Genomic DNA, 17,739 nt, shown 5'->3' with positions numbered 1-17,739 from the left:
TATCTGACTTATTGAGATACAGCTCTTATAAAGAGAAGGTAACTGCTGAGAGTATCTGCTGTATCCAAACTCTCTGGAAGATATCAAAGATCCAGGTTCTGCTGCTTGAGATATGCACACAGAGTTATTATCCCATCAGTTGAGTGAATCATGAATGATGAGGGTGACAAAGAATAAAAATGGTATGTTCAGTAAAGCTGGATAGAACTTGGAGCAACCTGGTCTAGTGGAAGCTGTCTCTGTCCATAGCAGGGGGTTGGAACAAGAAGATATTTAAGGTTCCTCCTGACCTAGGCCATCCCAAGATTCCATGATATGAAGGCCAAAGTGCCAAGGGCTTCAAACGCTGATTAACAGCACCAGCTGAAAGCCATGTTGTGAGATTTTCAATATTTGAACATAAGGAACCTTGCAGTGCTTTCTATGTAAACAAAGAGCTGAGCTCCATGTCAGTGATGGAGAGTGAAGGAGGTATTTATGCAGTTTTTCCACCCAGACTTGCTCAAACAGAGCAGAGGGGGGCTGGAAGGGCTGGTGCTGAGGCCAGTGAGGTTTGGCCTCAAGTTCTCTGCAGGAGAGGAGAATGCAAGTGTTGATTTGGACCAAAGGCCCATCCAGCCCAGCATCTTTGCCTTGACAATTGCCAACAGTGGATTTCTGAAGAAGTAAGAACAGGACAAGCTTGTAGGGCTTCTGCCCCAGGCATTCTCCAAGCCTTCAACATTTTATAGACTCCCTGAGGCAAAGCTGGGACTGGTTATTTCACAGCCATTGATGGAGCCTTTGCCCATTCATTAGTTCCAGAGGTTCCATTTTGAACCTCTATAAACTTTCAGCATCCACAGCAGCTCCTGCAGCAAAGGATTGGACAAGTTAATTGTACAGTTAGTGAAGAGCACTTCCCTTTGAACCTGGCTCTTTGTAGCCTCATGTGATGCCCCATTATTTTCATATGGAAAGAAAGTAACAGTCAATCCCTATTCATGACGCTCTGGATCTCCTCTGTATCACCCTCTGGCTGCCTCTTTTCCAGCCAGAAGAGAGTTAGTCCAGTTTGTTGTTCTATGGATAAAACACATCTTATGCTTCCTTTTATCCTTGTGTTTTTCTCCAAACATCTTCCAATACAGCTACTGATTTTTTAGAGCTGTGAGGAACAGAACTTTACACAGGATTCAACATCTGGATGTACCTGGGATTTTCACAGGAGCTCAGAGAGATTCTCTGGTTTTTCTCTCATTTTCATTGCTAATGTTCCCTTTGTCTTCACGACAACCACCACATACCAAGCTGACACTTGCACAGACTAGTGTGTTAAAATCACAAGACACAGTTGAGGCAATGGGCAAATCAGAGCCCATTATTTGAATGTGAAGAAATTACGGATTTTCCATGTTCTCCTGAAGTATTTGGTCTCATAAGGTGGTGCAATGATTCATAGATGAACTTTATCTTCATGACTTCTAATTAGATCATGTACTGGAAAGCTATAGAATGTTAGCAAGCATTCCCATTCTCACATGCTCATCAACATCTGGGAGAGCACAGCTACAGCACACACAGCTGTAGCCATGGGCTCCTTCCAAAGGCAAAGTCTGCCAGTCACTCCTTCCACCTGCTTCTTACCTTCCAATAATTATTTATCCAAGACCCTCCCTCTTAATCCATGCCTTAGTTTCCCAGGAAGTCTTTGCATTTGGGAAATTCAGTCAGACCTGCCCAACTGATGCTGCACTTGAATCCTTTACATCCACTTGTATCACTCTGTGTTACAATTTCTATCAACTTATCATTTTACAACACAGCGCTCTGGACTTTTGTGGATGAATTGGAGCTCAGAGAAAAACTGGAATCCCATCAGCCACCTTCCAGAGATTTTATACAAGAGTTCATAGACAAGTTAACAGTTCAGTGATTTCATCCTCCCCAGTCCTCGGGTGAATACCACCTGATCCCAGCGTGGTAATTGTGGTAATTGTGTCTATCTCCATCACCATCTCATCTCCAGACATTTCAGCCTGAGATAGACGAAAGCACAAGAATTGCATTCATTTTTCTGCTGGGAGTTTAGCTGCCCTAAGCACAGCTTTTAGACTTTTAATTTTTTATAGATCTTACTAATTGCCAGGTGAGCTTTCTGCTTGTGACTGAAGAGAATCTAGCATTACCATTTCCAAGTTATTGCTCTTTTCTTTTCACTGTCTTAATGTACTTTTAGGCTGTTCCTCTTTTTCTAATTTTACCAAATTTCTTGCTTTTCCAGGATGCTTTTATATACTTTCTTACTCTTACGTTTAGGTATCCTGATATGCTTTTTTCATTTTTCAAGTATTTCTTGAGAGGTACATAGGTACATTTTATCTAAGTTCTTACTGTAGTGTCCTCAAACACTTTGATGAAAAGGATGTAACTCTTGATTGCCCTCTCAGCTTCTTTTTAATGACCTTATTTGATTTCATGTCATTCTTTTCTAAATTAAAACACAACTGCAGGTGATTTTTGGCCTCTTAGCATCTCACCAGGAATAAAGTACATGATTATAACTGTCCAGAGTGAAGCAGGATTTTGAATCAGGACGTGGAAAAGGCCAAGGCCAGCATGGCATTCCCTAGTTTATTCAGTGGAGAAAGCAACCACAAAAGAGGCAGCCAGAGAAGGCCCATGAAGAAAAGAGCTGCCACCAACTCTGGCCACAACCAGGGCAACTGCCAGAAATGATGAAATGGTGCTTTCTCAACCAAAAACTAACACAAGTTGTTTGATGACCTTCTTTAACATAAGGGCTGCGTGTTGTATGAGCACGTGGGGCTCGTCCATCACTCAAATCTGACGTGCTTCTCTCACGGAGAAGTTGTGCAAAGTTTACAAACAGCGGCTTTTAGTCCCCTGGAGTGACAAAAGAGAGGTCAGAGGTCCTCTGAAGGAGGCGATGGAAAGACCAGATTATCTCTCTGAGGAGAGCAAAGTGTTGGAAGCAAATGCTGACAGGCAACAGCCTAAACCCTTCTGTGAACTGCTACTGAACAAGAACAATACAAGAAAAGCAACAACAGTAACCATTATTCTAAGCAAGATGAAAATTATAGAGGATTTAAAAAAGACATTTGGGACAGCAGATGAGGGAAAAAATAGCTGACTGGGATTATACAGTCTGAGGCATGTTATGTGAATGAGACCAGGTGAAACAAGGTCATGGGGAGGACAGCAGCATTTTGGTGGCCTCAGGGAAATGTTTGGAGAGAAGCACTGACACTCGGGGACAATGTGCACCACAGCATGGCTGCAGGAGCACCATCCACCAGGACACTGAGGGAACAAAGGAACAGCAGCACTACAGCGTCACAAGCAGAAGAAGGAGAACTCTTATCTCTTCAGGATCTTGGGGAGGTTCCACTTATTTTGGCATAGAACTGTCTTAGTAAATACAAAGTTATTCAGATTATTTTGCAAGGAACAGGACTCAGGACTGGAGCAGTAACATAAACTCAAACACTATCTCTCTTACTACTCTAAAACGTAGTCAGGGCTGGGTTTCTGGAGCTCTATCTCTACACTGGATGGTCGTGTAAAGAGACCAACCTGCCAAGATTTAACTTCTGATTCAAACTCACATACAGGAAGCTACAGGAATTATCACAATTCACTCTCTTAGTTGACTTTCACAGCCTTAGAGACGTTTCCTATATTTAAACAATCTGAAAGCAACATCTTGGTCCAGGATCTTGCACAAAACTCAATTAAGGAAAGAACCAGTGTTCTCCACTCACTCCCTAGAACTTGTCTCTTCTGCTCTGCCACATGGTCATCACCCCATACCCATTCTAGACAGTGTCCTCACTGTGCCTGCCCTGCTGTTTTTCGGCTTGGTGGCCTTTGTAAGAACTGTTTCACATCTCTAACAAGACTGCAGTGCTGCTCATTTTTTACATCTGGATCAACTCAATCCCAGGGTCGTTCTCCCCGAGTTTCTGCAATGGACATACCCCTCCTACAGTTCCATACCAACAGTGCTGCCCAACACACACCCCATGGAAACACAGCTGCTGAGGAGCTTTGGAAGTAGGAAGTTGAAATCTATCCCTTCATATAATTTTGAACTAGAATTCACATACCTTTTACCAAAACAAAGCAAATTTAATCCCCAAACTACTTTACTTACATTCAGATGTAACATGTCATAACCAAACTCAGTCAAAAGCTTTTAATTTGTTTCAAAGAGTTTATGGCCAAAGGAATTTACTCAACTCCCCAGTCTGAACTGCTGTGTTTGACAATCCAGTACATCTCTGCCACTACCCTGATGCTGAGCACAATAATAAGCATTAGATTAACCCATTTGATCACTGGAGACCAAATTACTGAGATGGAGAACAAAAGAGAGATCAAAGGGCCACTAATGCCCTTAACCAGCCCCTTCAGGGATGGGGAAGTGAGAATACATCCATTGATTTAGGCAGATGATTCAGATCTCAACATGCACAGGAAGAGGACACACCTCCAGAATTTCAGATAATTTGAAGAGGGTGGCTGCAGGGGGAAAGAGTCTTCCACAGAAATCTGGCAGCACAGGAGTAACCCATACAACCTAAGCACATCCAAAACAATCTTCTCTCTACTACCTTTGAACACTGACCTACATGTTTGAGTGCCTTGTTATGAGGTAAGGCAATCCTTGATGCTCCTAAAAACAAGATGAAAAGGTCCCAAGACAATTCTTGGCCAAGTCCCGCCTGAGCCGTGCTGGAAGCGCGCCCAAAGCTCTGAAGCATGAGATGTGATTACAATTCCTTAATGCAGCCTGAAAGTGTTGTGGGCAAATGAAAGGCTCTGCAGAGCTTCCTGTTCTTTGCAGTCAGGGAAATAAGGGGGAAAATAAATAGGTATTAAAACTTAGTGATAAATCATAGGACTCAAAGTTAGAAGAGACCACCGTGACCATCCACACCATTTCTGTCTACTTTATACCTGTCCTGCTGCAGCCAAGCTTGAGACCTTGAATGGAGGGAAGACCAAAAGGGTAGTAAAATATGAATGTGCATTACTCAAGTGTGATATATTCCCTTATACTGAGATTCATTTTACATTTTTGCTTTGTTTATAACCAAAATTTGATCCTTGGCAATCCCTGCAATATAGATTGTTGTGATACTGATGATATAAGACCTGAAGGTCAACTACACTGTGTGTTTCCCATTGTACTTACTTGTTACTTTTCTCAGTTTAGGATAAAACTTGCTTTTTTTCATACTATGACTTTTAGGCAACGTCTACGGAAAGTTTTTAAGCAAAGTTGTGAACATTTTAGGCTTTTAGACATGTTTCACTGCATGGAAAACCACTGAGATATATCAAATAAAAATGCATGTCAATTTTTGTCCAAAATCCAGCCTGATACAACAGAGCCCTCTTTGATCATACTGAGTTGGTGTTGTTTACATTACTTTGACAATTATGCAAGTTTTTGTTTAAATGTAATGAATTCACATGCAGTTTAAAACAGCCTTCCTTAATCCATAGGAAATGCCCACCAAAGCTTTCACTTAATGGAAGCACTAAAAAAAAATATTCTCTAATGTTTCAGAACCATTCTACCACAAATTCTGCCTGGCTGCAGCCTGCAAGCACCACAGGGACCTGTTCTCTTCTCCTGTAATCTCACCCCTTTGCCAGCTTATCTTTGGGAAATGTCCACTTGTTCCCTGGATGTATTCCAGGGTCTGTGCCTGGCCAGGCATCCTCTGACTGTCACTCACTCCAGCCCTGTGGATTCAGTCTCCTGACCACAGATCTCTGCTCTGCTCCAGTCGGAAGCCTCCAGATCTGTCACCTTTTTACTACTGAAAATCTTCGGTTCAAGATGGATCTGTGCCCACCGTCATAAATAATTCAACTGCAACTACAACCAGCACCAGATGGTGCACTGGGAATCTGGGAGATTTAGGTTTAAAGTCCTTTAAACTCCTTAAACAGGGAACAGTTTCCAGGCATGTGTTTTCTGGGTGAGGAAAGGAGAACACACACCACGGAAAGCTCCAGCTCAGCCTCTGTATATGCTCAAGAGAGGGGTGGAGGTTCAGAAACAGCCTCTGAGAAGAGCCTTTTCTTGCAGCCAACCCCAACAGAGGCTCCTACTCTGCATTTGGATTTTAACGGCCCACCTTTCAGTTGCACTTAAATCCTGCACCAATACTGAACTAATCCACTCTGTGGGTTACACTGGACACTGCCAAAACTGCGCTCATACTCTATGTCCAATTTCTAAGAAATCTCTTTGGGCTTCTTCAACACTACCAATGTCCCCGTGCTAGGTGACTAGAGCTTTTCTGAGTCACTGCTTCGTGTACTGCCCAAGACAGCTTCTACTCTCATAGAACCACAGAACGCCAGGATGGTTTAGGTTGGGAGAGACCTTGACGCTCAGCTCATTCCACCTCCTCCACGGGCAGGGACACCTCCCACTGTCCCAGGCTGCTCCAAGCCCCATCCAACCTGGCCTTGGGCACTGCCAGGGATCCAGGGACAGCCTCTGGACAACCTGTGCCTGGGCCTCAGCACCCCCACAGGGAAGAACTTTCTCTTAGTATCTAATTTAAACCTACTGTCTTTTGGATTGAATTCATTCCCCCTTGTCCTGTCACTCCATCCCTTGTAAATAGTCTCTCTCTATCTTCCTTGTCAGCTACTTCAGGTACTGGAAGGCTATGATCAGGTAACCCTGGAACTTCTTTTTTCCAGGTTAAATAATTTCAAATGTCTCAGCCTTTCCTGAGCAGTGTCTATGTGCCATGTCAAAAGGCAGGTTTTTTTCCTCTGTAGGAGCCATTGTCTCAGTGTTTCAGCACAATTTCCCATGAATGGTTTCTCTCAGAGTCACACCTTTTGGTACTTAGGCACCCATTTTTACTGTGCTGCAGTCAGTCCAAGTGGCTCCCGTATTGCTGCTTCTGAGGCAGTTCTTGCACATTACTTAACGCTAAGTCAAGTCTGTGTACTTGAGTACGAGCTGTTCCACGAGACATAAACTGCTCCTTTGAACTGCCTCGTATTGTGCTATCTGACCAGTTTATTCACACGTAATTTAAGTCCCCATTATCATCTGGTTCGACTTTCCCACTTCTTTGATCTCTGTCAACATTATGCACTCAACATCCTTGTGTTGATGCAGGAGCTGGGAGGATAGAGGACTACTAAGGTATTTACTTTGGTATGGGTTGGGAGTGTAAACCTCTTCGACCACTTAAGGAGGTGATTCCAACTCCAACTGCATGTGCCTTGCAACACTGGGAACACTCTCCATTGTCCAGGGTGATCCCATAGTTCACTGCAGCAATTCCAAGGGATAATTTCACTGCTGTTCTGAACACCACGCTCCTCCTTTAACTGGATCTGTGATTGATTTTCTCCTTCTGACTGGTACATATCACCAAAAAAAAAAGTGATTCAGGCTCCTCCTCCAATTCTCATTCAATCCATTCTAAATATATCAATTTGAATGTTTTTAACATAATTTATTCTTCAGGAGGGAGAGGGGGAATGAGGATAATCCTTGTTTTGAGGTTCAGAGCTTTAGGGAGCTTTTTCTGTGGGTTTTTTAATTTTTTTTTTTAATTTATTTTCTTCAAGGTGTTTTCCTGCAGTGAAAAATTAAAACAATGCACTCCATGGGTAAGTGAAAGTTGACTTTCTCCTACAATGCCCTCATTAAACTGCTGAGTTTGTACAGAAATGGAATAAAGTATTTTGAGACATGCAATGAAATCGTGGATGTTGGGAAAACTAGTTCTACACACTGCCTGCTCAGTGAGACAGAGCCACTGTCCCACACATGCACTGGAATTTTCTATGTGTCAGCAGCTGAAGGGATTGGGACTGCTGATCACTTTGCCCTGTAGTAATGGGAGGTTATCCATCTCTTTTAAAATATCATTAATAGGGACTCTTCCCAAACTTTTAACACTTATTCTCAAATGCCCTAGAACTAGAAACTGTACCAAGCCCTGCCACTCTGCACAGACTAAAGAAAGAATCCTTTCCCCTCTGTAAAAGATGGAGGTTATACAAACTTAAATATAGAGATATTAGTGCTCATTTAATAATGTGTCCTTGAATCTTGATCATCCTTGAACTGTCCTAAACAAGACTGTAAGTGATGAACTGTATCTCAAATAAAAAGATTTCTTTTCTTCCACAATTAGATTTTCACGTGTTGTAATTTAAATTAGAAAAATCTTTCAACTCGCTCCAGTGACCCTCTCCTTTCCTTTCCAAGACATTCCTTATTTTCCTATCTGCCTTCAAACCAAAACCAACTCTCTCCAGTTGAGACTGAGTCAAGGACAAGAAAGAAACCAAGATTTATTCCTCAGAAGTCAGCCAATAGAGCAGCAGAAGTATAAAAAAAAAAAAGAAGCTGAAAAATCTCTATAGTAATCCTGTGAAAGGGAGTTAATCTGTGAACAGCCACAGAAACTGCAATTCCGAGGGCACGTTGAATCCCGAGCTGCTCATGGATTGGCCATTGTCCTTCCAACCTACTTGTCTAAAAGCTTTGGCTCCTCCATCTGCAATAAACGGCCAGTTTTTAACTCCATGGGACTTTTAATGGCAGTTCAGATTCCTGCAGAGTCCAGCAGAGATCACAAAATCCCAGACTGGTTTGGGTTGGAAGGGATCTTAAAACATATCCAGTTCACCACTTGCCATGGCAGGGACACCTTCCACTGTCCCAGGCTGCTCCAAGCCCCAATGTCCAACCTGGCCTTGGGCACTGCCAGGGATCCAGGGGCAGCCACAGCTGCTCTGGGCACCCTGTGCCAGGGCCTGCCCACCCTCACAGGGAAGGATTCCTTCCCAATTTAAACTTCCAAACTTAAACTTCCAGTTTGGAAACTGCCAGTGAGTTCCCCAGGTGCTTCCTGCATCCAGCAAGAGTTAATGCTCAGAGCAGGTGCTCCCTGAACAAGCTGGAGCACTGCACAAGCCTGGAGACGATTTCTGCAAGAAATCTGAGGTGTTGGTTTTTGACCTATAAAGGCTTAAGTGGCTCTGCCTGCTTGAGAAATTCCTCTCCCTTTGCATCACACGGCAGCAGCAGAGCTGGAGTGCCAGAGGAACACGGCTGGGGTTACACTGGCAGGGGTGGTGGTTCCCTGGCATCTTCCTGCTCACCCACTGGGCAACAGTGCAAATACAGAGATTTCCCACAAAACCGCCCACAGGGGCAAAGGCTGGGAAGGGGAATTCAGTGCTGGGGCTCTTTTATTGTACATAAAGAGGATATTGCTAAAGTTGGCTTCTAAGATGTAACACACCACAATCAAAGTCCAATTCTGCAGATGATCCTGGAAAATAGGGCAAGGAGAAACGAAACCAGGAAAACATTCTGGTAGAAGTACTTTGATGAGGCTCCATCACTTACATGCAGGATTTTCTGTATTAAATTAAGAATGTGTTTCTAAAATCTACGCACTATGAAGATCATTTTAAGTCATAAAAAAGAGAACCTGACTTGATTACAGGGCCTTCTCTGCACCACTGATCCTTGGGCAATCCTATTCTACCTCTGAAGGAAGAGAGTATTGCTTTGGAAAGAGGACTGGGCCATCCATGCCTCTTCCAAACTAAGTTCTGCAATTTGTGTTCTCCTGGACAGGCTGACTGCACCTTACAGAGTCTGACATAACCAAGACCTAAAGACTTATACAACAACGCTGTAAAAGCCCCACTTCTTGACTCACTAACTGAAAATGTACCATGTTATGTCCCTAAACGACATTTGAAGAAGCAATTGTGCAGGTATGCATGCAGAGCCGTAAGTTTATTTATTAAGTAGGAGTTCCAGTGACATCAAAGTTAAGCACGTGACCTAAAGTTTTTGCAAGACTGGGATGCTGACAACCATGTGCAAAATGAGATGTCCCAATAAAGTCTATTCTGGTGTGTTTAATATCCCACTATCTAAAAGCAAACAGAAAAGTATTCGTCCCACTAATTTCTTACTTATTTTGTAGCTGAAGAGTTACGTCCCCATTTCCTGTTTTCTCTTTCCAGAGGTAAGAACCCACTGCAGGATCAGGATCCGAACAATTCTAAATGTCATTTTACAGGCCAAGTTTCAGCATTTAGCAGCAAAATTAGAAACCACAGCATGAGATCTGCAGGAGAGGTCACGGGTACACTTGGCTAAGCCCTCCCAGAGCACAGTGCCTGGCACTGGGCAAACATCCTGCTGCAGAAGGCACAGCCTGACCCCCTGTCCCTGCGCTGCCAGCTGAAACCAGGACTTCCCGCACTGGATCCAGTGGGATGTGGAGCAGGAGCTCACCTGAGCACATGGAGTGGGCAGAGTCAAGGCCTGAAAACGCACCCAGGGCACGTCAGTGTCTGTGTGCCCAAACTTAACAGGCTGGATTCAAGTTTCCCCAGCCCTCTCCATTTGGAGGATGACTCTTAAAGGATGAAATTGGACACTATTCACAGCTTTTTATTCCAGACACCTGGTTGGTGCTGCTGTGATAGCACAAAATTCTCACTTGGTATTGCTGCATTTGGTTAGAAACCTCCACACATCCCTCAGGAGAGGTTATCATCCTTCCATTTCCAAAAGGTCTTACCCTATACTTTGTGCTCGGTTGCAACACCACTGTAGCTTTTGTAAGGAATAAATATTGACTTTCCTGGACATTGCCTCACAACAGAAGAGGACCTTGAGTGCATTTGTCTCAGATATTTTTTTTAGCCTGGTAATATAATTTTATAGCAGATATTTCATTCTGAGGAGTTCAAAAGGCATGGAAAAGCACACTTTATTCATGTCACAAATTGTCCATGTTCACTTTCAGACAGGTGACCATATTCTAAAGTTGTCTCAACTGTCCGTCTCTTCTTAAAAAACAACACAAAATTTATTGCATACAATTGCCAGGCAGATGAGCCACAGAATGGAGAGAATGCACACCAGGTCTCAGGAAACCGAGCTCCAAACTCAGCATGTGCAGGAGATGCGTTTGTTCAGTGAATGGCTCAGCTCTGGCTGTACAGCACCTGCACCACCTGCCCAGGTGTGGAGATACTCTCCCCATAATAAAGGTCAGAGAACAGCATTAATTCACACATAAAAATACCTGGTGGTGACACCACTGGAACTCCCGTGTAGGTAACATTCACCTTTCAGGTACAGGCAGCAACAAGCAGGCCCAGGGACTCTGGTGGGCAAAGCCAGGATGGGTTTTGGAGCTAAAACAGAACCTCGACCTCAGCAGAGGATGGAAAACCTCATGAATTTCAGAGAAATAAATACTAATCCTGTTTTCTGTCAGATCTTTCACATCCAGACATGTGACTTGACACACTCAGCTTTATAACATCAATTAAGATACGAAATAATCTCCATGGAATCACCGACCACATCCACAATTCAGCAGTAATAAGGCGCAGCCACAGCTCGGCCCCGAAGGAAGGCTCAGCCCTTTGCACGATGCCGCCCCTCGGCCCCTGTGACCAACGCTGCGGGGACAGCGCACGGAGCACGGCGCAAATCCACAAACCCGTGCCGGGACACAGAGCCCAGGGCACCGCTCGGGGAGCCGGGGCAGCCAGGAGGGAAAGGGGACAGGCTGGAGCGGGTGGCGAGGCCGCCGGAGCAGGACCAGGCACCGCTGCTCTTACCTGCAGCAGTTTCCCTTCGGCCGGAGTCACCTCGGCGACGTTGGCGAACTCCCCTTCCAGGATGATGGGCTCCACTTTGAGCGGGATGACCCTGATGATGGCTTTCTGCGCCGCCGCCCGCTCTGACTCCACGGCCGCCGCCAGCGCCAGCCCGGTGTGGCCCAGTCCTGCCTGCAGGGTCGCCATGAGCAGCCAAGGCCAGAGAACAGCCAGCTGCACCTGGGGGCCAGCACTCATGCTACCAGCAGCGGGCTCCGGCCGTTCATACCGCTCGGGAACGCGTCCTCAGCGCGGCGGGCTCGGCCGGCGGCACCGCTCCCGGGGCTCCGGACAGAGCCAGGGGCCGCAGAGCGGGGCTCGGTCACCGCCAGCGCGGCTCCCCGGCGACGCCGGCTCTCGCCATCGCCGCTCCTCTCGCCCCGTGCCACGTGCTCAGAGGCCGCCGGGAGCTCAGAGGCATATTTTAAACAAACAAACTAAAAAAAAAAAAAAAAAAAAAAAAAAAAAAAAAAATCCTAAATTGTGAGTCTCTCCTCCGGCAGATAAATCCAGAAGGATCAGCAAAACAGGTTGCAAGCAAGAAGTCAGTTTTGGTGCGCAAGGAGCATTAGGAACTCCTCGGTCCCACGGAGATGAGGCACGGGGAGGTCTCCCCGCGGATGTGGAGGCCTCCTGTCTCCTGGCCAAAAGTTAGGAAGATCCAGAGGTTCAAAACATCCATCCCAAATACCCTCGAGAAACACCTCACCTTCTTGCTAGCATTTCCCACAGCACAACCTTAATGTTATCTGCACCGATTGGTATCCTTCCCAGAAATTAGGCAGGCGGTATTCCTTGAATTTATGGCGACAAGAAGGTTTGCTCCAGTACCATTCCCTTCCAAATGGAGTTGATCCCTTCCATCTTCCTCATACCAGAAGCACTTCATTCAAGTTTGGAGATCAGCTTCACTTTTCCCTTAGAAATCCATGCTCACAGTCTGATTCCGGGTACAGTTCTAAAAGATAATTAATAGAACACAGAGCTCCTCTTCATGGTTGGAAGTTTCCAGGAAAAAAAAAAAGGACCCCAAACACTACCAAAGTTTAGACACGAAGCCCAACAGGTATCAGGCAGAAAGTTACGGCGTATCTGGTTTCCCTCGCACTATTTCTGTGCGTGCCCGAGTTCCGGTATGACCACTTCCAAGCACACGTTAAGAAGATCCCGACTCAAGGCCTCACAAAATAAAATAGAAAGCTCCACGGTCTGCCCAAAGGTCACATGAAACGCATCGAGGAGTCTTCGTAACTGGGAGAATTAAGACAGAAAGCGTTTTTGATTAAACTGAAGTTATAGTGATCGCACAGCTCTGGAGAGAAAAGGGGATTTACAAGAAAAAAAGCTTTGCAAACCTGTTAGGCAGTGAGCCTGCTGGAGTCCGCAGGGGCCAGGCCGGGAGGGAATGCTGCAGTAAATCCCAGGCAAAAGTTATTTCCAGTAGCTTAACAAAACCATGAGGCTCTGATGATGTTTGGGTTCAGTCTTTAAAAAAAAAAAAAAAAAAAAAAAAAAAAATTTGGAACTTATAACAAAAAGAAGTATTATAAAAAAGAGGAAAACTCTCGCACACACGCAGCAGGCAGGTAGGTGCAAGCGGAGCTCCACAGCCCGAAAGAGGATCCGGGGAGATCAAAGGGAGAAAATTACAGCAGACAGAGAGCTCCCGGGGCAGGCATGGCTGAAAGTGAAGTGTCCGCATGTAATCGCCCGACCTGCACCAGCACCCCCGCGCGCTCCGGGAAGGCTTCCAAAGCGCGGCGTCCCCGCAGCGGAGGCGGGCACCGGCCGTGCCGGCAGCGAGCGCGGACGGCGAGCAGAGCTGGGACATGGGCAGCGACCCGGCGGCGGAGCCGCTGCCGGGGGCGCGGGCGGCGGGGCGGGGGCCGGAGCGCGGCTCCGGTGGCGGCGGAAGGTCCCGGCGGGCGGGCGGCCGAGCCCCGGGCCGGCCGGGCGCTCGTACCTGCGGACAGGGGCGGGTGGAGCAGCCGAGCCACCGCCCCCGGCCGGGCCGCGGGCTCCCCCTCCCGCCCCGCCGCCCGCCTGCAGCGCCCGGGCCCGCGGGGGCGGGGGACACCCGGCCGGGCCCGGCCCGCCGCGACTCCGGGCCGGCCGCGCTGCCCCTCGAGGCGCTGCCCATTGCCCCCGCGCTCCGGCTCGGGGACGTTCCAGGTCGGGCTGATGTCAGAGGTGTGGAATTCCGTCGCTCGGGCTCCGCGGGGAGGTGCAGGACACCGCGGGCCGGAGCCGCGGGTCGGGCCGAAGCGGGGATGCGGGAGAGCGCGGGGAAACCACCGGGAGCACCGCGGGCCGGGGGTCGCGCCCGCTGCTCCCGGAAAAGGGCCCCAGGAAAGCGAAACTGGTCAGCGAGCGGCGTTGTGACACCCCTGGAGTCACTCAAGGAAATGAAAAAATGATGCAAACGAGGAGTCGGTCCTCTTTTGTAAACTTGTCGCTGTTCTGAGAGAGTTATTTGTCGTGACAGCCACAACTACTGAAACACGAAGCATGTTTTCCACTACAACACTCGATCATCTGCAATTTAAAACAGAGAAAACGCAAATCAACACCCAATTCTGTTTAAAAACTTACTGCAGATTCAGTATAAAATGCCAAGTTACCTATTTAAATATCCATATACTTATCTAACGTTATCAATACACCTGAAATATCAATACAACTATATACATACAGCTATAATATGTAAATCTAACTCTTACACATATAACTATATGTAAGTATACACATGTATCTATATAACTATATATAAAAATATAACTATCCCATAACTGTAGACATATATAACTATAGCTATATACACATATATAAATAGAGCTGTGCACACATATAAATATAACTATATACATAGGGAGCCGAGCTGGCAGCTGCTGCACATTTTCACATGCTCTCTCTTGTTCCTTCCTTTCCAAAGCACCTCCACTTGAAAGGCACATCTGCCAGCAGATGGAGATCTAGGAAGAAGCGGGAATGCTGAGTAAATCTGGTGCCTTGTGTGTGTCCCCTGGCACACACATGGCGAGTGTGCTCCTATCAAGGACTAAAAAATACAGCTCCAACTTGGGAATTTGAGGCCTGCAGTTGAAAGAACAGGAATCCTTCTAGTTCTTCAAACTTTAACTATAAAACAACAACAAAACAAATTATCACCAAAGTGCTCCCATGCTCCAAGGTCTTTGCCTTCCCTTCCATGGATACCAGCTGCCCACCATCAATTACTCCAAAGACTGGCAGGACCTACAGGAGTGTCCTACTTGTGACACACACACCTTACCCAATCCATGAACCAGCATTGCCAAGGCTGGTGCCAAGATCCTACAGAAAACTCAAGGTGTGACAGAGAGCACAAGAAGAAACTCCCTTTTTTTTTTTTTTTTTTTTTTGGAAATTACCCTAATTCAAGGCAATATGGGGATATTTCCAGTATCTGGTCAAGAAAGTGAACACACACCCTTTAAGTCCCCACAGCAGACCTGGGAATGGCACCCAGGAGAGCTTTAATCTCTCAGCAGAGACATTCACATCTGAGGCAAAGAACTGCAGCCCTTGTTCTTTTTCTTTACTGACAAAGACACTTCATCCCTTCCTTAAATGTTTCAAACTGATGGGCGTTATGAGCTGAATTATTAACAGAACTATTATCTGGAATCTACACTCCCCTTTAAAGTGAGCAACAGCTCTCCCAGCTCCACCACCAGCTCCTGGATGCACAGCTGGGAGGGAAAGAGCTTCCTACAAGGTAGAAGGTGGCACCGACTTTGGCTCTAAAATGTATCCAGAGAGCTCCTGGTATCCTCTTAATGTCTCACTAATCTGTGGACATTAAGGTTTCTCTTTTCATTACTAGATTAGAGAATTGTTTGACCTCAGATGTTCTGCTGCTGGTTTTTCTCATGTGCTCCAGCACAGATATCAGCAGGCTGGTACAACATTTGTTTTGTGATTTGAGATGAAATATTTGGACTTCTACATCAACTTCATCGGTTTGGTGGGGTTTTTCCCAGTTAATTCCATAGTCACTTCATTACTCAGCATTTCCTTTAGAGCACTGTCACCTTCAGCAAACACATCTGTGGACATCAGCTTCAAATTGTGACATCCACGTTTCTGACAACTCCCAGAACTTCAGGTTTTAATTACTAAATTAATTAATACCTTTTCCATGGAGGAGGAATTAGTGTAAGCATTTCTGCAGAAGTGTGTTGATAAGAACACTGAGAGGCTGTACAAGTGTATTACTTTAACTGTAATGTTTGAGGATTCATACTGCCGCCAATAACTAAACTATTCCTATCTCCCTTTTCTTCAATAGTCTCAAAGTAGTTTTCTTTAAAAAAAGTCTCAACTCTTTTTTACCAAAGGAGAGGAAATTGTTCCCACTATGTTTTCCAGCTGAATCTGTCCCGATTCAGGAAGGAAGGAAGGAAGGAAGGAAGGAAGGAAGGAAGGAAGGAAGGAAGGAAGGAAGGAAGGAAGGAAGGAAGGAAGGAAGGAAGGAAGGAAGGAAGGAAGGAAGGAAGGAAGGAAGGGAGGGAGGGAGGGAGGGAGGGAGGGAGGAAGGAAGGAAGGAAGGATTCCAGGAAGGAAGGAAGGATTCCAGGAAGGAAGGAAGGAAGGATTCCAGGAAGGATTCCAGGAAGGAAGGATTCCAGGAAGGAAGGATTCCAGGAAGGAAGGAAGGAAGGAAGGGAGGGAGGAAGGAAGGAAGGAAGGAAGGAAGGAAGGAAGGAAGGAAGGAAGGAAGGAAGGAAGGAAGGAAGGAAGGAAGGAAGGAAGGAAGGAAGGAAGGAAGGAAGGAAGGAAGGAAGGAAGGAAGGAAGGAAGGATTCCAGGAAGGATTCCAGGAAGGATTCCAGGAAGGAAGGAAGGAAGGAAGGAAGGAAGGAAGGAAGGAAGGAAGGAAGGATTCCAGGAAGGAAGGATTCCAGGAAGGAAGGATTCCAGGAAGGAAGGAAGGAAGGAAGGAAGGAAGGAAGGAAGGAAGGATTCCAGGAAGGAAGGAAGGAAGGAAGGAAGGATGGATTCCAGGAAGGAAGGAAGGAAGGAAGGAAGGAAGGATTCCAGGAAGGAAGGAAGGAAGGAAGGATTCCAGGAAGGAAGGAAGGAAGGATTCCAGGAAGGAAGGATTCCAGGAAGGAAGGATTCCAGGAAGGAAGGAAGGAAGGAAGGATTCCAGGAAGGAAGGAAGGATTCCAGGAAGGAAGGAAGGATTCCAGGAAGGAAGGATTCCAGGAAGGAAGGAAGGAAGGATTCCAGGAAGGAAGGAAGGATTCCAGGAAGGAAGGAAGGAAGGATTCCAGGAAGGAAGGATTCCAGGAAGGAAGGAAGGAAGGAAGGAAGGAAGGAAGGAAGGAAGGAAGGAAGGAAGGATTCCAGGAAGGATTCCAGGAAGGAAGGAAGGAAGGAAGGAAGGAAGGATTCCAGGAAGGAAGGAAGGAAGGAAGGAAGGAAGGAAGGAAGGAAGGAAGGAAGGAAGGAAGGAAGGAAGGAAGGAAGGATTCCAGGAAGGAAGGAAGGATTCCAGGAAGGAAGGAAGGATTCCAGGAAGGAAGGATTCCAGGAAGGAAGGAAGGATTCCAGGAAGGAAGGATTCCAGGAAGGAAGGATTCCAGGAAGGAAGGAAGGAAGGATTCCAGGAAGGAAGGATTCCAGGAAGGAAGGATTCCAGGAAGGAAGGATTCCAGGAAGGAAGGATTCCAGGAAGGAAGGAAGGATTCCAGGAAGGAAGGAAGGAAGGAAGGATTCCAGGAAGGAAGGATTCCAGGAAGGAAGGAAGGAAGGATTCCAGGAAGGAAGGAAGGATTCCAGGAAGGAAGGATTCCAGGAAGGAAGGAAGGATTCCAGGAAGGAAGGAAGGATTCCAGGAAGGAAGGATTCCAGGAAGGAAGGATTCCAGGAAGGAAGGAAGGAAGGATTCCAGGAAGGAAGGAAGGATTCCAGGAAGGAAGGAAGGATTCCAGGATTCCAGGATTCCAGGATTCCAGGATTCCAGGATTCCAGGATTCCAGGAAGGAA

At 46.2% G+C, this 17,739-nt stretch overlaps 1 protein-coding gene and 1 long non-coding RNA gene across 3 annotated transcripts in view; both read right to left on the bottom strand.

Moving 5' to 3' along the window:
• RNF43 (ring finger protein 43) overlaps positions 1–12,134 on the bottom strand; it is a 57,821-nt gene extending 45,687 nt beyond the window's left edge. Inside the window, exon 1 of the mRNA XM_014881488.2 lies at positions 11,668–12,134. Within this exon, the coding sequence (XP_014736974.1) occupies positions 11,668–11,904 (237 nt within the window). The 5' untranslated portion in view covers positions 11,905–12,134. The remainder of the gene's footprint in view (positions 1–11,667) is intronic.
• A 29-nt stretch (positions 12,135–12,163) lies between these two features.
• Positions 12,164–13,622, bottom strand: LOC106856280 (uncharacterized). Of its 2 annotated transcripts, none has more exons than XR_001403498.2 (3): positions 13,357–13,622; positions 13,062–13,191; positions 12,164–12,957 (listed from the first exon to the last, which is right to left on the bottom strand). It is a non-coding gene; the product is annotated as an uncharacterized LOC106856280 (long non-coding RNA). The 2 variants fall into 2 exon arrangements; XR_001403500.2 differs by having other exon boundaries at positions 13,422–13,622.
• Positions 13,623–17,739: the final 4,117 nt, after the last annotated feature.

The sequence above is a fragment of the Sturnus vulgaris genome, chromosome 21, assembly GCF_052056855.1.
Source record: "Sturnus vulgaris isolate bStuVul1 chromosome 21, bStuVul1.hap1, whole genome shotgun sequence".
Taxonomy (NCBI): domain Eukaryota; kingdom Metazoa; phylum Chordata; class Aves; order Passeriformes; family Sturnidae; genus Sturnus; species Sturnus vulgaris.
The sequence above is the reverse complement of the archived record's forward strand: the minus strand, read 5'-3'. Positions and strand labels throughout refer to the sequence as shown.